The 24,934-nt window shown below is 39.5% G+C and overlaps 1 protein-coding gene across 2 annotated transcripts in view; it reads right to left on the minus strand.

Annotated features, from left to right (window-relative positions):
* The window catches only part of EGFR (epidermal growth factor receptor), a 516,130-nt gene that overhangs the window by 271,473 nt on the left and 219,723 nt on the right, over positions 1–24,934 (minus strand). For both annotated transcript variants that reach the window (XR_012655247.1, XM_032793483.2), the window contains exons 17-23: positions 23,060–23,201; positions 20,177–20,299; positions 18,786–18,884; positions 12,669–12,854; positions 7,034–7,189; positions 6,119–6,194; positions 4,246–4,392 (exon numbers count right to left, since the gene is read on the minus strand). Coding sequence is in view for 1 of the 2 variants with exons in the window: in XM_032793483.2 (XP_032649374.1) it covers positions 4,246–4,392; positions 6,119–6,194; positions 7,034–7,189; positions 12,669–12,854; positions 18,786–18,884; positions 20,177–20,299; positions 23,060–23,201 (929 nt within the window). In the remaining variant the exon portion in view is untranslated. The remainder of the gene's footprint in view (positions 1–4,245; positions 4,393–6,118; positions 6,195–7,033; positions 7,190–12,668; positions 12,855–18,785; positions 18,885–20,176; positions 20,300–23,059; positions 23,202–24,934) is intronic.

The following is a 24,934-nucleotide window of genomic DNA, read 5'->3' on the forward strand; positions in this document are numbered from 1 at the left end:
CCACTACCTGGCCTGGTGACGGTATCTGGATTTGCCTCTAGTGCACCAATTTTGTTATCATTTACACGGGTGCATCTCTCATGGAAATCACCTGGGTGACTGAGACCGGAACAGGCCCCATGAGTAAGTGCTGATTTTTAATCATCTCCTCTGCACAGCATCCTACAGATAGGCTAATAGAACTGGGCAGACTTTCTGGGACAAAAAGTTGATTTGTTGAAAAATGGAGTTTCAGCTGATCTAACGCTATCAGTTTTGGTCAGGAACCAGCTTCAGAGGATGGGATGAGTGGAAAGAAAGAAAGAAAGATGGAAGGAAGGAAAGAAAGAAAGAAAATGAATATGCAAGTCACCTTTAACCTGGCAGTTAGGGCACTGGATTGGGAGGTGAGACACCCAGGTTTGAATCCTACTCTGGAGTAGTGACAAGCTCAGATCTTACTCTCCCACTACCTAACCACTAGATTGTCGACTATTGTAGGGTGGTTTGCGCTCAGTCTCTCCTGTTGAAGCTATTCCACTTTGTCTAAATCCTTAAATATTCATTGGAGCATGGAGTTGAATTCTTGTTTCTGCAATAATGGCTTCCACTTTGCTCAGATACTCCAGCCTATTCAAGAAATTTATCTCACCATTGCAGTAAATGAGGAATCTGAAATATGATAGCTGTTGTAAAGTAATGTCAATTCATTTTTAAAAACACGCTGCTTAATTGAGCTGCGGGTTGAATATTTAAAACTAATAAACTTTGCTTTATAAAAACTTTGAAAGAAAACTCAATTTACAGTTGGCTCCAGTGGTGAGGTGAGTTTCCTGTGCCCTAACTTCTGTATGGAGGGGCAGCATCAGTCTTCATTACTAATTATTCTAAATGAAGTCAATGGCTCTTTAGTGATTTAGACTATGGCAGAAACTGGCCCATTAGATTGAAAATAGGTTTTAATATATAATATTAAAGTTAATTTTATACATATTTTAATGTTTAATATTTTATTGGCTTAGATCTTTATTTATAATTTGATGTAATGATTATTTTGCACATTTTATTAGTTTTGTCTTTCTAAATTGACATTTTTTTTTATATTTCAGTTAAGGTTTCCTTTAAGTGTTTCTACAGTCTTCATTACTAAATACAATATTGGGCCTGATCCCATTATAGTTGATAAAACTCTCACTGGCTTCAATGGGCCCTTTGGTAGAAACTCATGTTTAGATGTCTTTTGAGATTAGAAGTGTGTGTCTTTATTTGGCTGATCTTTTACCAGTAAAATTGTATTTCAGATCTCATCGAATCATGGGACTGGAAGGGACCTCGAGAGGTCATCTAGTCCAGTCCTTTGCACTCAAGGCAGGACTAAGTATTATCTAGACCATCCCTGACAGGTGTCTGTCTAACCTGCTTTTAAAAATCTCTAATGATGGAGATTCTACAACTTCCCTAGGCAATTTATTCCAGTGCTTAACCACTCTTACAGTTAGGAAGTTTTTCCTAATGTCCAACCTAAACCTCCCTTGCTGCAACTTAAGCCCATTGCTTCTTGTCCTATCCTCAAGAGTTAAGAATAAAAATTTTTCTCTCTCCTCCTTGTAACAACCTTACAAAACTGTTATCATGTCCCCTCTCAGTCTTCTCTTTTCCAGACTAAACAAACCAAATTTTTTTTAATCTTCCCTCATAGGTCATGCTTTCCAGATCTTTTATTAATTTTGTTGCTCTTCTCTGGACTTTCTCCTATTTGTCCATATCTTTCCTGAAATGTGGCGCCCAGAACTGAACACAATACTCCAGCTGAGGCCTAATCAGCATGGAGCAGAGCAGAAGAATTACTTCTCAGGTCTTTCTTACAACACTCCTGCTAATACATCCCAGAATAATGTTTGCTTTTTTTGCAACAATGTTACGCTGTTGACTTGTATTTAGCATATGGTCCACTATGCCCCCCAGATCCCTTTCCACAGTACTCCTCCTTAGGCAGTCATTTCCCATTTTGTATGTGTGCAACTGACTGTTCTTTCCTAAGTAGAGTACTTTGCATTTGTCCTTATTGAATTTCATCCTATTTACTTGAGACCTTTTCTCCAGATCACTGGGAACTTTAATCCTATCCTCCACCACACTTGCAACCCCTTCCAGCTTGGTATCATCCATAAACTCTCTAGGCCATTATCTAAATCACTGATAAACATATCTATCTTCTTATTAATCGTTATTTGCAGTGTTGTTGTAGCCATGCTGGTCCCAGGTTTTGAAAGAGACAAGCTGGGTGAGGTAATATCTTTTACTGGACCAACTTCTGTTGGTGGAAGGCACAAGTTAAGTTTACACAGAGCTCTTCTTCTAAATCATTGATGAAGATATTGAACAGAACCGGACCCAGAACTGATCCCTGAGGGACCCCACTTGTTATGCCCTTCCGGCATGACTGTGAACCACTGATAATTACTCTCTGGGAATGGTTTCCTAACCAGTTTTGCATCCACCTTATAGTAACTCCATCTAGATTGTACTTTGCCAGTTTGTTTATGAGAAGGTCATGTGAGACAGTATCAACAGCTTTACTAAAGTCAAGATATACCATGTCTACCACTTCCCCCCATCCACAAGGCTTGTTATCCTGTCAAAGAAAGGTATCAGGTTGGTTTGACATGATTTGTTCTTGATAAATCCAAGATGACTGTTACTTATCACCTTATTATCTTCCAGATGTTTGCAAACTGATTGCTTAATTATTTGCTCCATTATCTTTCCAGGTACAGAAGTTAAGCTGACTGGTCTGTAATTCCCCAGGTTGTCCTTATTTCCGTTCTTATAGATGGGCACTACATTTTCCCTTTTCCAGTCATCTGCAATCTCTCCGTCTTTCATGACTTTTCTAAGATAATCTCTAATGGCTCATATAGCTCCTCAGTCAGCTCCTTAAGTATTCTAGGATGCATTTCATCAGGTCCTGGTGACTTGAAGATATCTAACCTAAGTAATTTTAAACTTGTTCTTTTCCTATTTTAGCCTCTGATCCTACCTCATTTTCACTGACATTCGCTATGTTAGACGTCCAATCACTGCCAACCTTCTTGGGAAAAACCGAAACAAAGAAGACTTTAAGCACCTCTGCCATTCCCACATTTTCTGTTATTATCCCTCCTACCCCCCAATTGAGTAGAATCTCTATCAGTATTCAACCACAGACCTGTCTTAACTTGCTGTTTAATATTTCTAGAACTACACTAAATCAGGACATATTGTGAATTCCAGTGAAGTATCATTGTCAGTGCTTTTTCTGCATAGCATGCGTATAAATGCTTCATTACCATGCACTAAGGGAGGTTGTGAAATCAGCTAGCTATTTGTGAAATCAGCTAGTTTGTCCATTAGATCTGTCAAGATCTCATTTTAGCAGGCTAACCCTTTTTGGATGAGTGATTTATTGTTGTTATTAGTAGTAAGACGTATGTATTCAGAGACTCCTAAAACCATAACACTAGTCGAAGTAAATTCTTTGAGCCAAAGAAAAGTTTAACGTCATTGAGGACTTTGTACATTTTATCTAAGGAAGTGTTTAAATGCCACCTAGTGGGCTACTTGTGAATGTCTTCTAATGTACTTACAGTAATAAGGACATGGAACCCATGCCACAGAAACCTGATTTACCAAATCTGCTAGCTCCTGTGCATTTATTGTAATGACTGTGTCTGAGTATAAGTAATAAAAAATTGGGGGTCAGACCAGTTATGAAGCTCTAGATCCTGGCTCAAAGTCTTCATGTGCAGCCACTAACATTGTGATTGTCTGCGGTTCTCAGACATTTTTTCCTATTGTGTTTGTTATTGAATGAAATGAAAACACAGGAAGAGAAGTCAGGACTGATGAGTCAGTGTGCAAAATTGGAAACCTGGGGCTATATTCTGACCTCAGGAACACTGGAGTAATTCTGGAGTAATTCCACTGTTAGTCTGGATTTACACTGGTGTAATCTAAATTTAATCTAAATTTTTATACCATGCTCACCACCACATTGATGAGAAATGAGAATCTGGAGCGTGAGCTTTAGTTAAAGAAAAATCTGCTGTCTTGTCTGAAGCATGAGATGTCTGAACATACCACAGTGATGTTACTCTTCTATAACACATAGGTATGTTTTCCTGTGAATCTCAGGAATACAGCATAGCATGCAAATGTTCCATAACTAGAACCATTTTCCGTCTTACTAATATGAACTACATGGACATGTACAAGAACTGAACTCACATTTGACCATGATCATGTAGACATCAATAGTACAGATAGGAGGCTGGGGCAAACGCTCGCCCTTCTCCAAGACAGATGAAATTTCACTGGCTGGGATGCCATCATACGGTTTTGATCCAAATGTCATTAATTCCCAAACGGTGACACCTGAAGAGTAGAAGAAAGGGACAATGTTAAAGTCTCATGAGGTCAGCAAGGATTCATGATTTTCCCAAAGCACAGCAGACCTGGTCTGTTTGGCCTAGGAACAGCATGTATAAGAGAGAGAGTGGAGGCATTAACCTTTGTTTTAGAACTAAGGCTCACTAAAGGGGCCATCATTGTTTATTCACTTGCCAACTGTTCATGGATGAAGAAAATGTTCCTTCTTACAGATGTAGCTATTTTAATGAGGTCTGAGTTACAATTTGATATAATCAGGTCTTTCTTTCTTTCTTTCTTTTATGATTTTACAGAAGGTAAAATTTCAATGTTCAACTCTACTTCAAGACTTCACCTCCTTACAACAGAAAGGTATTAGGTTGCTAATTACTGATTCCAACCCACAAAGTGTTTTTTTTTTTAAATAAAAGTTTTGTTATTGTTTTAAATAATCTCTTTGGAGGTAAAATAATATCTCCTCTCTTTGAAGGCTTTCTAAATTAACTGCAGGAAGATATTTTCTTTCAGCACGTCACCTATTCCATGCTGTAGCCATTACATCATGCTGTCCATTTGCATGGGCCCTAAAATAGGAATTTGGACGTGAAGAAAATGTGTTTAAGTGGATTAATAGGAACATAGGAATTTCCATACTTGATCAGACCCAAGGTCTTTTTAGTCTACCTATCTCCAAGCACTTCACAGAAAGGTGAAAGAAACAGTGCTACAGCCGTTATGAAATTACCTGCTCCCAGGGAAAATTTCTTCCTAACTCCCCTAAATTAGAGGTTGGCTTACTCCAGGAAGCGTGTATACAATGAATTCTCAGGTCTGATCTCAGTAAAAAAAACAATTAGTGTATATTCCTACATAAAGGAGATTGGTGTCCTAACAACCTGACTTTATGGAGTTTTAAATGACCATACAACACAATTTCTTTTTGAATCAAATATTGATTCAAACATCTATGGGCCAATGTAATGGGCATTCAAGCCCAAAATTCAGCCTACCTTAAACATGCTATTTTCTGGGAAACTAATATTTTACCTATTCAATTGCAATAGTCTCTGTATGTTTTAGTTCAAAGGCAATGAGTGTACAACCTTTCAAATGTATTCCCTATGGAATACTGTGAACTCTTCTTAGTCACTGTGTCACTTGTCTGCTCATGGACTTAGGAAGGTAATTACTTCTAGCCATTGTTAGTTGGTGTAAATCAGCGTAGTTCCACTGAAGACAACAGATGTGCTGATTTACATCAGCAGACCATCTGGCCCAAATTACACAATCTGTCAATCTGCCACAATGGTTTTAGCTTTTAGGTTAGCTATGCTGACCTCCCGTTATCATGCTACTTTTTAGGGAGGTTGGTTACTTTTAACATTGTGCAGTTTGGAAAGTATACCTGCACAACTTCTCCAAAGAACATGCACCTCCCTGTCCCCCCAAAATGTGTATATATGCATAAAAACAATTTGACTGTGTCTCTTTCAAGGACAAAATCTCATTACTTATTCAAATCAATGGGAATTTTGCTTCATTAAGAAGCTCAAGATTTGGCCCATCATTAAGATTTATTCTTCCCAACATTTTGGTATTAAGATCCTGTTATAAGTATCATAAAAGGATGACTGAATTTCTGGAGAAAAATTGGCTGTGTAGTGTAGTGTCCCTAACAAATCTTACAATTGTTCTCACCTATCTAAAATCATTATCACATTTTTAGACTCACCGTAACTCCAGACATCACTTTGATGGGTGTAGATTCTGTGTAAAATGGACTCCAAAGCCATCCATTTGATAGGAACCTAGGAAGATCCAGTTAAGCCATAAGACACGTACCTCAAATCTAGGAACAATATTGTTTATACCAATTGTTTATACAGAGTTGTTTATACCAATAATTTGACTATAGGCAGAAAATCTGAGATGTACAACAAGCAACTTGAGTTTTGCAGGGATCACTTATCATTGTTTTGATTTGTCACTCTGAGTCTGGGAACTTGGATAATATTTTGCTTTTTAGTACAAATATCTCCGATTACTCAGTTTTACAAAATTCTTAACAGTTGAACTTTTATAAGATTTTTTTTTGTTTAAACATCTCATATCAGATCAGGGCACAAATCCAATCCCAGGCTGTACAGCGAAGATTGATTGGAGATCGGATGGTTTCCATTTATTCTCTCTGCAATAGTCACAAGCAGCTTCTCTTGAATTTCTCATTAGAGCATATTCTCTCAAACAGGGGTGTTGAATGAGATCTGACAGGCCCTTCTTCATATATAAATATATAGTATTCCCTTTCTGTTCACAAACTACACATTATTTGGTGTTGTCTACATGACAGAATTCAGCCTTGCCCTTTTTTTTTTTAAGTTCATCTTGGCTTTTCCCAGACATTATGGGTGGAGATTTTCAAAAGGGCTCATCATTGGCCTACCTCTGTTTTCACTGAGGGGGCTAATCTGCTTGCATAAAAGTCAATGGACTCCCAATGGCTACAATGGGAACAGAATTAAGCCAATGCTGAGCACTTTTGAAAACCCCACCCTGTTTGTCTCATTTTTAAAATGAAGATTCATACACAAGTGCAAATATCTACATCCAATGAAACACATAAAGCTGGTTCTCTGTTACTTCTTACTTTGCCTCCTTCTGCATGGTACTCTTTTTCCTCAGCACCAAGCAGTTTTGCCAGTCCAAAGTCAGTGATCTTCACATGTTGAGGAGTCTTCACAAGGACATTCCTGGCAGCCAGATCACGGTGCACCAAGCGACGTTCTTCCAAGTAGCTCATTCCCTACAATATATGTATGACATGCAATTGGCATACCTCTCTCTCTCTACCACCCACACTCACTCTGTACAGGAGAGGGGAGGATAAAGGGTCAGATCTGCAGCTTGGGTAAATGAGCACAGCTTGAGTGGGATCAAGCCCAAGAAATCTACATACAGGATGTTACTTTTAACAATGGGCCAAATGCTGCTCTGTGCAACCCGACTGACTTCAGTGTTATTCAGAGTAGAATTTGGTCACCATGTTCATATACAATGTCGATATACCTACAGGTTAATTTCACATATACTATAAATACATCATTAGACTCTTCTTCCAGTTTAATCAAAAATAAGTAATAATACCAAGCAATTGATTCTCTGCCTCATCGTGGCAGACCCTCTTTTGTAACTGGTAATACTCAGGCATATTGTCCCAGAGACGATGAAAAATAACCAAACAAAAAACCCTGTATTTTTATGTCTGAGTTTGATGACACAGATCTTTTCCACGTTCCCCTTGAAACAGTTTCAGTAACCCCAGTGAATAGAAAACACTTGACATACTATGTATGCTCTTTTTATACAATTTCCTCTTAAGGAAGAATAGGACATCTTTCTCCATATTGATTGTAAAGCTCTTTCAGGCAGATAAAAGGGTTAATGGTGTTGGTTTACTTTTGTTATGCCATGAACCTAACACCTATTTCTGACCCTGGAGCTTCCCCCCCTCACCCCTTTGTGTGTGAACTGCGTTAAGAGAGAGAACCATTCAGGTTGTTAAGCTTCTTTCAAGATCCTTTTTAGGAACTACAATCATTCCCTGTTGTTTTTTGAACAGTTAATACAGAAAGCACTTTCAGTCTACACACACAGCACGAAAAGGATCCTATTAACGTGATGACAAAGCACCTGGGGAGTCATTCTCTCTCCAGCTCCCACTCCCATTCTTGCCCCACCATTAAGTTGGACCACCTTCAAATCTTACAGTGAAGTTTCTAAGCAAAACCTCATCAATGTACTAAGGGCAGTTAATGTTGCCAAAATAAACCACCCCAGCAAACTGGCATAATGCCACTATATAAGTTAACGTAATTGAATAAATGTAACTTTAATGAGCTGAGCTTTTAAAACAAAAAACCTTGAGCTATCAATAAAAAAACAGCCTACATTGGAAAAATCATTTGATCTAGTCTGGAAGAAGAGAATTTTCCTGCTAAATCAGTTTTGGTAAAGAGGTTCAAAGCAGCTGAGAGGCAAGGAATCATTCTTAGATTAATTTACTTAAGACCTTGATCCTTCAAATACTTATGCACATGCTTAATGTTACACAGAAGACAATGGGCTGTTCATATATACAGTTAAACATATTCTTAACTGTGTGCAGGATCAGGATTTACATATTATAAACCAGAGGACTATAATACACTCTTAAAGCCACTCAACAACTTTTCTTCATATAGAATCATAAAAATGTGGGGTGGGAAGGGTCCTTGAGAAGCCATCTAGTCCAGCCCCTTACATTGAGGCAGTGCCACATAAACCTAGACCATCCTTGACAGGTGTTTGTCTAACCTGTTCTTAAAAACATCCAATGATGGGGATTCCACAGCCTCTCTTGGAAGCCTATTGCAGTGCAGTGCTTAACTATCCTTATAGTTAGAAGGTTTTTCTTAATATCTAACCTACATCTCCCTTGCTGCAGATTAAGCCCATTAGTTCTTGTCCTGCCTTCAGTGCACATGAAGAACAATTAATCATCGACCTCTTTATAACAGTTCCTTAATATATCCGAAGACTATCATCAGGTCCCCACATCAGTCTTTCTTCTCAAGACTAAACATGCCCAGATTTCTTTTTAACCTTTTCTCATAGGTCAGGTTTTCTAAATCTTTTATCATTTATGTTGTTCTCTTCTGGACTCTTTCCAATTTGTCCACATCTTTCCTAAAGTGTGGCATCCAGAATTGCACACGGTACTTCAGCTGAGGCCTCACTACAGCCAAGTAGAGCTGGACAATTACCTTCCATATCACACTCCTATTAACACATCCCAGAATGATATTCGCCTTTTTCACAGCTGCATCACATTGCTGACTGATATTCAGTTTGTGACCCACTATAACCTCCAGATCCTTTTTTCAGCATACCACTACCTAGCCAGTCATTCCCCATTTTCTATTGATTGAGTTTAAAGGTGGTCTTCAAAACCCTTTTATCTGAAAGCTAGTCATTCTGTACACTAATGAAATATATGAGCCATAACATATTTTAAAAAATTATTTCAAAGGCACAGGAAGAGAAACAAAAATAAACTGTGAAAGGGTCCATAAGGGAGCTTGTTTCCTGCTTGTTAGTTAAGAGAGATGAACAGATTTGCTAGGATTTACAGAAAAAATAACAGTGTGGGTTTTTAAAGAAGCAGATCATGTCCAAAAACTGGACAAGATTTATGGATGTAGTAACAAAGAAAATGTTGATAGGAGAAATTATAAACATTATTTATGTGGATTTTAAGAAGGGCATTTAGTGAAAAACCACACAAAAGACTATGGTAGACAGTCAGTAGCTGTGAAGATGGGAGTTGCTCTGAGTTGGAGGGTGAACTGGCATGAAAATCAAACAGACGCTAACAATTGTGAATGGTAACAGTTCAGATGTGCAGAATAGTGTAACTAATGAGATGTCACAATTTTAGGACCAATTTTGTCCCCATAGAAATTAATAATGAGGAAGATGGGAAATGTAGTGACGAGATAAAATCTCCAAAAATGGCAAATCAGGAAGGTGCTGTAATCAGTTTAAAATTAGACAGACTAGAAACAGAGGTGGTTTGCATGATACTCTGAATAAAGTTTATTTACTGTATTGTGTTCAGTACACTACAAAAGTCTTAGAGGAAAAAGGAGCTGTGTAGTTTGTGGATACATCTCTGAAGTCTTCAGTACGTTTATCAAAAGCAAACCATAGCAGGCAAACTTGGAATGTGTACAAGGTCTCAGGGGATTAAGAAGAAGTGTGCAATGTGTTCTGGTTAATTTAAAAATAGGTAGTACAGAAAAGAATATAATGCAACCAGAAGGTTACAGAGACCTGAGCATCTTAGAGATTGTTAGTATCATTAAGAAAGATAACAGAAAATACATCTATTGCTCCCTCCCTTTACCTCCCCACCCCCAACCTCTTCCTAATGATTACGGTGACTAGATAGCAACTGTGAAAAAACGAGACAGGGGATGGAAGGGTAATAGGCACCTACATAAGAAAAAGTCCCCCAAAACAGGACTGTCCCTATGAAAACGGGACATCTGGTCACTCTACTAATGATCCATGTTGCAATGATATTTTAAAATGAGATAACTGTTTTTCATCCTCCTGCACCTTAAAATGGCTAAAGGGATGTTGCTCCAGCTTTCCAAAAAAGGCACCTTGGAACTGGCTTAAACATAGAAATAGTCAGTCCACAAGGGGGATGCTTCACTTAGTGACTGAAAATGGGATGTTATAAGAGGAACTATTCTACCACCTTAATAATGGGTACACATAGTAACTGCTGTAATACAGGGATTTAGAAAAAGAAGATGGAAAGGTTATGTGCTTCACAAGCTCCTTATTTTTCTTCTCCCCTCTACCTCACTCTAGACATTCAACCACTATTTTCCTTCAAGGACAAATCCTTCTATAAGGAAAGGAAAATGCTGACTTAGATTCTAACAAAATTACCCACAGCTACTTCAGGAGAAGGCCTGTTTTGCCCCTCATTTTCTTCTTTTGCATGAGCTACAGTAGCTTAGTTTTACTTACTTAGTTATTTAATCAGGTCTGTAAATCTGCATTACATGGGACAGAATAGTTTATGAAGATAACTCTATTTAAAGAACATCCCAGGACGGACTGTAAGATCATGACTTTGCATATGCCATCAATAAATGATGACAATGAGCCAGTATATCTTGTTGGCTAATGATTTTCCTTGTAAACAACATTACTTTAATTTCTAGTGATCTACTGTGTGCTCTGTGCAGTCCCAATTCATGCTTATACAATGCTGAAATGTTGACTTACTCTACTATGCACCTATTTTATATGTTGAGTTGCTCTATTATGCGCTGATTTTATATTAACTGTAACTCTGGCTATTTTCTCAACATTTTGTGGGTTAATAATATACAAATGCATGATAAATGGGTACGTGGATATACAGTCAGTGCTGCAAATGACACACTATGAAATGTTAACACAGCAGATGCAAGCTTCTACTGGTTAGAGAGATTACTGATGCTGCTGGTTTTCTCTTTTGTAAGCACAGGGAATCTCCAAGTTACTGTTTTTCCTTCTGCTAATTTGGGCAGTCTTTTCTGTCTTTATCCACAGATATCTCTCTTGTCCTTCCCACGCTAATTACGTTTTTCAAGGTGTATACCAAAGCTACAGAGGCAGTATACTGACATTGAACAGTTTAAATGAAAATGTCAGAGCAACAGAGTTTCAATCAAATTACAGAAATATGAATGTAAACAAAGTTCGAACAGGTTGCTCAAATGCGACACCTTGCAAATGGCTATGATCACTGAACATTAAAAAATGTTAAAAAATCTCATGGTTGTGAGAGGTGTAGTATGGACTGCATAGGAAAAAGACCTCTGTTTATACAAAGAAAAGTGAGAGCTTAGGTAGGAGCAGTGCAATATCTGCTACACTGCCCTGCCATAGTGGCACAGCCCTAATATTGAGGATTACTTCTAAGGGCTAGAGAATATCATTTAGTCTCCATGCTGCCTTTCCTCCTTTGTCTCTGTGCTGAATCTGATGTGTCAATTTGTGCCAAATGTGATAGTGATTTTGTTATATGGATACACGTCCATTGGAACTGGGCTAAGTATACCAACTTATTGCACACAAGCTATAGAAGAACCACCTAGTGGCACTGTCTTTCAGTCGTAAACAACCAGCATCAGAATGAGCTGGTGTTTTAGTAGCAAAAGGCTCCGCATTTGATCACCATTCCTCTGCAGTCAGCAAAAGCAAGGCATTAATCTCCAACACAGAAGAGATTTTTACCATCACATTTGCCCTGCAACACACATGACAGAAACAACGTTTTGGAAGGAACCATTTATGGATTATTGGAGGAATAGCATGGTACCGCACAGGACTGACAGTGAAGAACTGCCACGTTCTAATCCCTCCTGCTGCCACTGATTCACTGCATCACGTTTGGGCAAATCATTCAATTGCAATCTGTGCAAGTTTCATCACTTGCCTAGTGGTGATAACTCTGCACTGTCCAGGAATGTTCTGAGGATCAGTTAATATTTACACAATGGTTTGAAAATCTAAAGCACTATACAAAAAGTATTGTTATCTTTAATATCAAGTACAACAAACCTTTCTATTCTCACGTGAAATACAAAGACCTAGAGGACAGCTGGATTACATACTTTCAGATCTCTTGGTTCTGTTTATGATCAGAGATTGGATGGATTGTGCTGCCATTCATTTACCTTTGCAATCTGCACACACCAGTTGAGAAGGTACTGGGAGCCAATGTTGTCCTTGTGCTCTCGGATGTAGTCAAGGAGGCAGCCATAAGGCATTAGCTGTGTAATAAGCTGGACGGTAGAAGTAAGGCAGATTCCCAGCAAGCGGCACACATGGGGATTGTCAACGCTAGCCATCACATAAGCTTCCTGATCAGAAAAAGAGAAGACATCCTGAAACAGTCCCTCATGTATGACAGAAGTATTAGGATGCCAGACCTGATTACTGAACCCCTTTTTGTAAAATGTTGGGTCTCTAATGCATATTTCCCACTGCACTGAGAGGTCTTGATTCTGAATGTTGAGACATCATTTAAAATGGCACCAGGGCCACTCATTTTCCTGGTTTTTGTATACCAAGCAGTGTGTTCAGTGCAAACTTCCAGAGACAAAAACCTAACAGGACTTAATAATTTCAAATTTTATGGGAGCTGCTAGGTGCCCAGCATTTTTGAAAATCAGGAAGCATATTCAGCAGCCTAAATGAGGCTTTAGGAGCCTAATTTTAAGCAACCATTTTTGAAAGTCTTGGACCTGTTGGTAAAGCTTTTTTATGTGTTATGGCAACGTGAGCAATCTAATGAAGGTGTTTATAATGTATTTTTATAAAGTTGGGAGCCAGGATGAAATCAGCCTTCCATCAGAACAGCTTTGTAATTAGATAGAACTTTAAGGCCTGATTTTCAAAAATGTGTGAGCGACTGCTCACCTACTACATGCATTCATTAACATGATCTTGCCAAAAATAAATATCTATCAAGGTTTTGTGCATGCAATGGCCAGTTATGGCATTCAATTATTAACTTCCAGTGTAGGTTTTTCCCTCTTCTCACTCTTGACTTTAGAGCATCTCTGGGTCTGTTTTTTAAACAGGGACTTCCATTTTTTCCAGGCTAGTTTTCACACCCACTGTAAACTACAAGCACAAAGTTATTCACTCAAAAATGGAAGTACTATGAAAAATCAGGTTTAATGTTTAGCCGTCATATTTTTACTTGTTTTTGTTCCTGATCTACAGGATATTGCTTTTGGTAATTCTTTTAATACAGAACTAAGTGGGAAATTTTCCACGCAGCGAACTTTTAGGTCAGCATTTAAATCAGCATCTGGAATAACATCAGACACCAACTAATCATCCCCTGACAGATAGCAGCCCAAAACAAGCATGCAAGCAAACAATGTCAAGACACTTCTGTGGTGGAGGTAGAAAATGTTCTGCTCTTTAGAAAGGCTTAAGAAATGCAATATGATAGCAGTTTAATCATCATCTAACAGCCTTTTAACAGATGGCACCTAGTTGTGAGGCTGGCAGGGGGCTATTGTTAAAAGCACATATAAGCAATGACATTAAAAAAATCTGAAATCCATGAGCAATATTTTCCTGTGCCACTGCACTCTTATTTCACATTGCCAGCCTAAGGATGATGTGTGTTACTGACACATGATATTTATTACATGATACTGAGGTAATGATGTTGAGAGGTCTGCTTTGAGGGATAACTCTGTTTTTTGTTTGACACCTAACCCACCCTCAAGATGCCCTTTACAAAGAGTTCCTGGACAGAAGGATCACAGAAGATTACTATAGAACTGGATAAAGAATGATCAACTTACTACAAAATATTAAAACTAACCTATAGAATTCTAGCTGAAGGATATAATTGCCAATTAAATTCTACATAGTTTAAAAATTTGAAGCAAAGCATGTCATTCTCTACTAAATTATACAGGTTTTCAGATTAATTTATATAGAACCTCTTGGTTCAATGCCTCATGCATTCTATAAGATGATTCCATATGAACACAGGCCTAATTATGTTCATCCCAATGGGCTTAAAAACCATGTAAGCACAGCAATAAAGAAAGTCTGTTTCTTGTACTGTTTCCTGTTTAGTCTCGGATCCATATTGAATTCATTTTAGCTGAATGAAAAATCTGCAAGCTCAGAGCTGTTCTCACTGCCCATCTGCTTCGCAGCCTACAAGGAGCAGACTTCAAGACTGGGAAACTGGGAACTGAATGTGTGGAGTGGGTGTATGGGCCACACGGAGTATGGAGCTCTTCCAGGATTTGACACTGCCTACTAAATCTGATACTGCAAAGTAAAATAGGCCATAGCCTCTTTGAAGAACCATTGAACTTATAATGGAACCATTGTGCAGTCACAGGTTTCTTTAAATATTTTACTAAATTAAAGCAAGTCTTTGTTTCAATTATTTATCTTGGAAATCTCTGAGGTACGCTCTGACCTGCTCCAACTATGCATGGTATTTTGTAACAAATCTCCTGAATTAGCCCTGCCCTAATAAAGCCAACGAGAGTTGTGGCTGGAGAATAAACTGGGTTATATGAACAAATGCTGTTTTACATGCTGAATACTTAGCCATTCTTCTTACAGAAAGTGGCTAATTAATTAGCCACTATCTCCAAGGGATCAGTGACCTTGGAGAGTTGTTCAGTAAAATCTGTTTGAAGTTCTGTTTATTTCTCTGTCTTGCTGCTTCCATCGCTTTGTATCTTTTATTTTCCTGTGAAATGTGGAATGAATTCCATCAACTAAGCCATCTAAAAAGTAAACAGTGCTAAAAATGGTAAGAACTGCTTGCTAAGAGTTCTACTTCAATGGGAAAAAGAAAAAAAGATCATGTGGAGATATCTGAACTTTGTTTAAAAAAAAATAGTACTTTGATATCTCAGAAGAGCACACATGCCACAATCTACTGTCCTGCTATGGGAATAGCTTGATCTGCTGAATGCCGAGGCAATCATTTTGGCTTATTAATTAACCCTTCCTTCACTCTATGTGAATTTAGTACAATTAGGTCCAAGGCAGCTTTTGTCAAGTTTGTATTATTTTCTCCATAACAGTTTACATCAGCTTTTAAATGTCCTTTTTATTTCTGTTATTAAGTGAGGCTAAAAATATTCCATGAGGGGGAATATCAGTGAGCTTTCCTTTTGCCATAGGTTTTTCTGAAGCAGGGGGTTGATAGTATGGTTGCATCCTTTGTTTGCGTCTGTCTGTTAGAGGGCAGATACATGGATGGGGTTTGTGAATACATAGCCAGCTTTTAGTAAAACAATTTAAATCAGCAGGGATTTTGTCTGACAAATTGGTCCTGAAAGTAATCACCTTTCTTTTGTATTTTAACAGGATATGTATAAAATGATGTGCCATATCAATACACTAAAACATATATGAAATAGAAAGATTTTCTAGGATGAAATGAGGATGCAAAAGTGCTTTATTGTAAGTGGCCCATAGCTAAGGTTGCCCAGTACCTCCCCATTGTGAGACCATGTTTTCAGTTGCTTATCATTTTGGCAAACTTTAATCATTTAGGCTGAAATTTTCCAGTCTCAGGCTGATTTTTTTGTTGTTGTTATTGTTGAAAGTTTCAGCTAAAATAGTTCAATCACTTCTGAGACTGAGGGTAGGGAAAAATATAGTGTTTTGCCCACGTTTTTTTTTTTTTTTAAATGCTTGCAACCATTTCATTGAGAAGCTCTAGCACCTCCATGCTTTTGGGGCAGGATCTTGAAATTTGGCAGAGGGATTGCCATGGTGCCAGGGAAATTTGTTTTGCCATTCCCATGAACATTCTCCCAAATTACCCAAGTTACAAGCTTCTGAGAAATCACAGTTTGCGCATGCTCAGTAGAGACTTGTTAAGAGTTTGTAAGCTAAAATCTCCGGAGTGTCCAGTTGTAGTGAGCACAGTCAGCCTCTCACAGCTATGTATGTGCTGATCAGACTGTGCACACACTAGTCCCACTGAGCTACGGAGCATGCTCCAGCCCAGGGCTGCAGGGGTTTAGTAGGACTCATACAAATAGTATGTGATCATGTAATTCAGTGATATTCAGATTGCAGCTCTTGAGCTGCAAGTGGCTTTTTAATGTGTCTCCAGTGGCTCTTTGCAGCAAGTGATATTAAAACACTGCGTGATTTAATTATTAACCAGTCTCAGTTATTAACCAATCAGAAAGCTTTTACTACGTTATTAACCAATTAAGGTATCAACTTGCACTGAGTTATTGAACTTATTTGGTGTGAGATACATAAACTAAATATTTCCCCAGTCTTTTGGGTAATGTTGACTGCTAATCTGGCTCCTGAACTACTGAGGTTTAAGTATCACTGATGTAATTAAAGACTGTACCATAAAATGCATACACACACAGGGGTTGCATGAGCAACCTTTATACAGGCATCTCCTAACCTTTGCTTGTGTTTCAAGCTTCATGTTCTTTTAATATAACTTTTCTTGGATGAAGTAAAGTGTATGTGTATATATGCATACAAGTTAGGCTCAAACAGCAAAGTTCCGATTTGCCTCCATACCAGATTGTTCCCTGAGCTCAAGGATCCCTGGATCTGGGTTTATAGTTTATCCATTATAAATGTATGTATATTTCATCACTCACGGATATTTACAGCATATGCATACATTTTTTTTTCTACAATATGTACACCATGATCTCCAAGCAAGGGGCAGTAAATTGTTGAGCGGCCCTTGGAACGGCCTTGGGAGGCAGACTGTGACTCAGAATCACACTCCATCCCCCGTTCCCCCCCCTGCTCAGTGTGGAAGGTACCCTGGACCAGATCTAAACCTTGTGCAATGTACCTCCCCTTCCAGGCTGGCGCAGATAGCACCTGGGGTTTGGGAAGGGGTCAAGACATAGACCAGCTCTACTTGTGAGTCACTGAGTGTCTATCTTGTCCAAGCATATTAGAAGTGGAATTCATATGAGTTTTTTTTCCCCTTTGTAATTCTGGGCTAGATCCAAGAGAGAAAATAAAATCCAACTGGCTTCTGTGGTCCCTGGATTTGTTCACAAGGCCAGATGATTTTTCACAGTTTCCGTGGCACATGAGCCAGACAGATTTCTTTTTTAAACATTTCATTTAGTCCTATGTAACCACGCATTTAACCCTATGATACTCTGAAATATCAGGGTCCAAAGAGCATTAGTGATCATTATTATTGTTATAATTTGTACTACCATAGCACGTAGGAGCTCCAGTCACATACCTGGGCCCTGCTGCGCTAGGCGCTGTACAAATACAGAACAAAGAGATGGTCTCTGCCTTAAGCTCAGTTTAACATGCCCCTTAGCACCAAATCCCTGTGCACAGTGTTAGTTAATGACCTATGCACAAAGAGGTCCATGGGAGGTAAAGGGAATGCAATGGTACCCACCGACCAACCACACAGAGTGGCTGCAGGATTTGGCTGGCCTGGTTAAGGATGTGCCAGTTGTCAACAGATGTTGATCCTTTAATGGTGACTGCTGTATCTCTAAACCACACTTTTCAGGGGATGCACAGCAGGCACAGAGTGGAATTATCAGCCTAAAATACTGTCATCTTCATTCCATTTTAAAATACCATCAGCTATTCTGCTGCTAGTAAAATAGCTCAACAGTGTTTAGAGCTAGATCCTGTAACTTCTGTAAAGCCCTGAGGAGTTGGGAGAGCAACTGGAGAGATTGTGTCACACTATTATCTTTGTCCAGTCTTATCTGAAACATCTCAAGTGATTGGGCTTCCACACTTTCTCTTGGCAGATTGTTCCATTGTCTAATAGATATCACTGTTAGAATGTTTTAATGGATAATCAGTCTTAATTTCAGATTTTAAAATTTCATGTCATTATTGCTTGTACCATTTAAGGTAGGATTTTCAGAAGAGCTCTGCTTTTGGTCTAACTCTGCCCCCATTGAAGTCAATGGTAAACCCCCCCACTGACTACAGTGAGAGCAGATGGATCTCCTACTGAGTTCAGTGGGAGCAGGGTTAGAAGGCTCTGCAACTTCTCACCATTTACCTACATATATACACCCTTCAAATATTTGTATACAATTATCTTGGTCTTCTTTCCACACCAGCTCACTATATCTGGCAACAGGAAACCCTGATTTGAAAATCAGCCCTTCAAAGGCTAAAGATGTCTTATGCACTTGATATAAATGCAAAGCAAATGTCATCAATGCTACATCTTCCTCTTATTTTTCCTTCCATTAAGACAACCACTAGCAAAGATTTAATAATACCAAATAAAGATGAAAACTCACATCAAGTATTTCCTTGTTGGCTTTTGGGGAGGTAGCCTCTCTCAATTCCTTAATAGCAACAGGAATTTTAACCTTCTCTCCTTCTGGAATCCAGAGCCCCTATAAAATAAGAAGAAAGGTTACCTAGGTCCTTAACCCAGTGATTCACTATCACTGAGGTAATTGCAAATGCTTATTTTGACATTTATATGTATGCTGTTTTCAGACCAGACAAACATTCTAAGCAGGCAGCGAAGGAGGTATATGGCAGTCACTCTCTCTGGGTAGACTCCTGTTAATGGAGTGGCATCTGTCTCAATCTCTTGGGCCTGATTTTCAAAAACATGCATGTGCAATTACCTTGAGTCACATGTGTAAAGAGCCCAGAAGATGCATAAATGGCAATACATGTCCACCAATATCTAATCAGTGCTAACAATCATGGCAATTGTACACACAAAGTTGGACACAACTGGACATTACTAGTCTTTGCTGAACTTGTTTTTCACTATGTTGATTATTGCGTCACTTCTAATTTATAAGCTGCTGAATGATGGGAATCAGGGTTTTCTCATGTGAAACTAAATTTCAGCCAACCTGCTCCAAGGGTTACACAATAATCCAATCCTTAATATATATTATGAGAAGTAAATTCATGTCAGAATGGTTTCTTGTTCATCGTCTATTGTATTACATAGTCATTTAGGCAGAGGGGTATTTGGGGTCAAAAGGGCAAATCCTCAAAAGCTCACAAGGGATTTGCGCTCCTAAATTTCTTAGGCACATCTGCCCCCCAAGTATCTAAATTTAAAATTTGATAAGTAAATCTATATTTTACATTTCAGAACCAAATGGTGTAAAACAACCCTGAAGCTTCCTCACTGAGAAATCTTTTAGAGAGATACTCTCTAGAGAAGAAAGAATAATGGGACTGTGGAGGGGGAGGGAAATCATTCTGCACAGCGATAAAATAGAAAGGCTCCAGTTGCTTTTCTGTAACCCCGTGGGTTTTTTTTGACCCAATAAAAGTGATCCACAAATAAAAAGAGAAAAGATAAAAAAATAAAAATTCTGCTTAGCATAGTAGACTGAATTGGCCATACTTTGATTTCTCTTCTTAACATTTTAACATCCCTAAGAAAGTATTTCTGGCAGTGGTACTTTTTAAAATAGACATATTAGCTCCATATTCAGCTGTATGACTCTCGTAAGATCTTATGAAAAACTTCTTGTGTGTTCTCTCTCTCAATCTCTCACACGCAGATTCACACATCTACTTTACCTGGCCCAAGCTAAAGATGATTTGAAAATAACTCAAAAAAACCCATGACTATGTTTTCAGCTTTCAATGCATACACTGTTTAGATGGCTTTGTGTGCGTGTGTGTGGTGAGAAAAACATAGTGGTCTTACCTTATAAACAGTACCAAAAGCTCCAGAGCCTAGAACTTTGACCTTTTTAAATTCTGTTTCCTTTAGAATCCTCAGAAGAGCTTGGTTTGGCGCCTCGCCACTTGGTGTTAGAGGTTCAACAAGCTATTGTGTACAAAAGAATTGGACTTTAGAAAGATATACTGTAGAGGAGGAAAGCAAGCAGCACACAACAGGGCCGGCTTTAGGCCTATTCCACCAATTCCCCCGAATCGGGCCCTGCGCCTAAGAGGGCCCCGCACCTAGTGAGAAACCCTTCCCTGGCTAGAGGTGCCTTTTTAATTTTTACTCACCCAGCGGCACTCCAGGTCTTTGGCGGCACTTCGACGGCAGGTACTTCGCATGCTCCAGGTCTTCGGCAGCACTTCGGTGTTGGGTCCTTCAGTGCCACCAAAGACCTGGAGTAAGTGAAGGACCTGCCGCCGAAGACTCGGAGCACCGCCTAGTCAGTACAAGCCCCACGTGTGTTTTTGGGTTTTTTTTTTTTTTAGTCATTTCTGTCAGGGCCCCTTCGAAACTGTTTGAATTGGGCCCCGCGCTTCCTAAAGCCGGCCCTGGCACACAACTATTGAAACTGAGCAAAAACTGTTGGTACACCTCTACCCTGACATAACGCTGTCCTCGGGAGCCAAAAAAAAAAAAACTTACCGCGTTATAGGTGAAACCGTGTTATGTTGAACTTGTTTTGATATCTGTGGAGATATACCTATCTCATAGAACTGGAAGGGACCCTGAAAGGTCATCAAGTCCAGCTCCCTGCCTTCACTAGTAGGACCAAGCACTGATTCTGCCCCAGATCCCTAAGTGGCCCCCTCAAGGACTGAACTCATAACCCTGGGTTTAGGAGGCCAATGCTATCCCTCCCCCCCGCTGGAGTATGCAGCCCCGCCCCCCTGGAGCACTGCTTTACCGCGTTATATCTGAATTCGTGTTATATCGGGTCGTGTTATATCAGGGTAGAGGTGTAAAAGTAAATTTTGTCCCACATGAAGTATACATGGGGTAAATTCTACTCTGACTTACAGCTATAAAAATCTAGAGTATCTCCAGAGTTCATGACTTCAGTGGAGTTACTCCAGATTTACACCTGTGTAAATGAGACAAGAATGAACTCCATGGAATTATTAAACCAGACTGATGTAGCATAAGTGAGAGCAGAATGTGATCTTGGCATAGTAACTAAAATTTTAAAAGAAAAGTAGAGAGATGTTATTGTTCATTTTAGGATGTAAAACGTATACCCTTAAAACATGCACATAATGCTGACCAATTTAATTAAAGATTCATTTCTAAAAATAAGCCAGAAGTTAACTATCTACATTTCACAAGGTTATACTGTGGTCACCCTGAAACTTTGTAGCTTTGCCTTGCTTAACTAGATGAATTTACTATGGTATTAGAGGTAGTTTCTATACTTAGTATAGGGAATTACTGCAAATGCTAAGGGAAGATTATCTAGTTATCCAGGCAAAAAAGGGGGTTTTAAGTTGACTAATAGATTTTATTTATTTGATCTGAATTTTGTTGCAGTATTTTTTCTAAAGAAACAACAAATGATTTCCCTCATATGACAGAAATTAGGTGCTTTTCTAATATTTAAAGTTCTCTTTTACTACCATTTTGTTGTGTCCTTCTCCTGAATAGCTTCCCTAACTGGAAGCCCACATTTAGCCTAATACAGATCTGTTTTCTGCATGCCAGCCATTTTCCTGTTTCAGTTAACGATTCTCATATTAAGGAGTACAAAATGTATAATGTGAACCAAACACAATATGTGCTATAACATTACAACTGTAGAATATGGAGGCTCTTAAAAGGTTGCTAGGTAATGTAGCAAAAAGTAGGGCAACTTCGGGACTTTTATCACTTGACTTTGCAAAGCTAGCGAAGGAAGCAGGGTGTTCAGTAGAACAGTGAATACAATTTGCTAGTAGCTTGGAAGGAGAAAGGGAAGAGTTGTACCTGATTTGTTTTGATCCTAGATAATGCATTTTGGTGTTTCACATGTAAAATACCCAGAGGATAATACTATAACCCATATGGAGTCTATGCTATGCAGTGTATAAAGTTTAGTACAAGAAGCATGAAAGCCCAGTTCTCATCCAGCATGGTAAACACATTGTCTTACAACGGCTTTAAGGGCGATTTCTACATTCAGGATGACATTGTTGTCCATTTTGAGTGGTTGGTACGAGTAATCTCTCAGGTTATCACTCCCTGTACTGAACATACTGTAGCCAATAGTAATAAAAGACTTCTGTTTTCACTATTGTTAAGCTCAAGTTTAGTGAGCAATAGTATTCCAAAAAAAAAAGACCTGAATGGAACGGGGCAACTAAAGGCAACGTTGGCTATGAAACCGAAACTCAGTCCATCAAGTTCTGTTCATGCTGTGTGCTCCAGAACAGAATCCAACTTAGCCTCCCAGAGCTGTGCTGGCTCTGCAGCACTAACAGGAGTAACGAGCAGTAAAAACGCCCAAAAAAAATCCCTTATTTTTGTCACTAGAGTAAGCAGATCATAACAGGGTAGTATTTTCAAAAGCACCTAAGTGACTCAGCAGCCTAATTCCCAATGACTTTCAGTGGAAATCAGACACCTAACTCACCTGTGAGCTATTGCAATTTTTACCCACCAAGATAAGATCTGAGATAAGTAATATGGTGTCATATTTACATAGTCACTTTTCCAAGCAGAACTGCAGATAACATGTTATCCAAACACCAGATAAAATTGTACTTTATGTTTGTGCCAGGGTGAAGTCAGGGCCACTATATTTTGAGCTAATAAAACAGCTCTTTCTGAGATGCTATGGCACATCAATAAAGTTGGTCAATATATTTAGAAACCGTCTACAATACATACCTCCCTTTCCTGAAGCAGCCTGCGCAATGTACGCTTTCTAACTATGTGACGTCTGCGCATGTAAAGCCCTATGACCAAGGCTATCACAACCAAACAAAGGATACTTCCCACAACACCAGCTGCAATGGATGGGATTTTGGAGCTAGAAGACAAAAAAGGGTAAAGAGGTCTGTTTTGGTATAAGAAATAACAAATGGTATATTTTTAATACAGTATTCCATGTTAGAAACATGATCAGTTGAAGGCTTCAGATCAGTTTTGATCTACCTACATTCAAGCAACATGGGTGTCAATATTCTGAAGTTTTTCATTTAGTGTCTGTGGGGTTTTATATAGAGGTATTTGTTTGCTTTTTTAAAAAAAACTTCAAAATGGCTTCAGATGCAGGTTTGAAATAGAACAGTTTATATATTTTCCAAATGCTTTCATTAAACCTTTATGGAAACTATTTTTGAACATTTTCTTTGACTTAAAACAGGGGTTCAAGAACATTTTCAATAAAAATTTAGAGTAAATGTGGTGAAAAATGTGAAATTTTGAAAAAAAAAAGCCAATAGTTTTGCATTAAATTTTTTATTGAAAAGAAAGACCATTCTTCAATGAAAAAAACTTCTTTTGAAAATTTTTGACCTTGTCTACTGGAGGTATATATGTATTTAATCTCTTGATTCCTTTTTTCCAGCCTTTTATTGTTCAGAATTTTATAAGTAATTGAGATCCTAAAGTATGCTTTGGTCTTAATCAGACAAATTAATATATTTCTCATGTTAATCTAGGATTTGTGAACCACTGTCACGGTCTCTTTATATTCTGCATATCACTCTCTGCTCAAATAGTTTTAAAACCGTTTTGAAGAGACACTGTATGGTAAGCACCACATTGGATGGTGACTTACTTACTCTTTCTGTTTGTCTTGATGATTTTAAAACTGTTATTTCAATACAAAATAAGAATAGAATTTTGCTTTCAGATTCTCACAAAGGATCTTACCTCAGAAACTATGCACTTGAAGTACACAGATCTCTCACTGACAGCACCAAGAGTCCCATACATCTAGGCCAGGGGTTGGCCACCTTTGGCACGCAAGCTGATTTTGCCTGGCATGCGGCTGCCAGCCGGGGTCAGGGCCAGCTCAGGAGAGGCTGAGTGGGGCCGGCGGCTGGGATCCCAGACCTGCAGAAGGCACGCCCCCCGGCTCCCCCCTCACCACCAGGGCACGGGGCCCTGAGCCTGCTGCAGGAAGGGCGGCAGCGGTGGCTCACAGTCCTGGGAGCTGCAGAGCCCAAGCGCGGCGAGGGGGAAGCTGGGGGGCACACGGGGACCGCTGCCCGCATGCATCTGCTGCAGGAGCCCTCCGGGGGGGGGGCACCAGCCGCAGCCCGGGCAGGTGCACCCCCCACCTCTCCCCTCACTGCGCTTGGGTTCTGCGGCTCCTGGAAGTGTGACCCGCCGCTGCTGCCCCTCCCGCAGCTCCCCTGCTCCCGCTGCCTCAGCAATCCACTTGGAGTTTTGCCTCCTCATGGAGCCAGCATCTGACTGGCATGGGCCTGGTAAGAGTAGTTGTGGGGGGCAGTCAGGGAGCAGGGGGAGGGTTGGATGGGTCGGGATTTCTGGGGGTCTTGTCGGGGTTGAGGAGTGGTTGGATGGGGTGTGGGAGTCCCCAGGGGTCTGTCTGGGGGTGGGGGTGTGGATATGGGTTGGGGCAGTCAGGAGACAGGTAGGGGGTAGGGTCCTAGGGGGGCAGCTAGGGTGGGAGGGTCTCAGGGAGGGGGCAGTCAGGGGACAAGGAGCAGGGACGCTTAGGTAGGTGGGGGGGGTCTGGGTGGCGGTGAGGGACATGGCGGTGGTCTGTCGCTCATAGCGTCGACACACTAT

Source organism: Chelonoidis abingdonii, chromosome 2, assembly GCF_003597395.2.
Source record: "Chelonoidis abingdonii isolate Lonesome George chromosome 2, CheloAbing_2.0, whole genome shotgun sequence".
Taxonomy (NCBI): domain Eukaryota; kingdom Metazoa; phylum Chordata; order Testudines; family Testudinidae; genus Chelonoidis; species Chelonoidis abingdonii.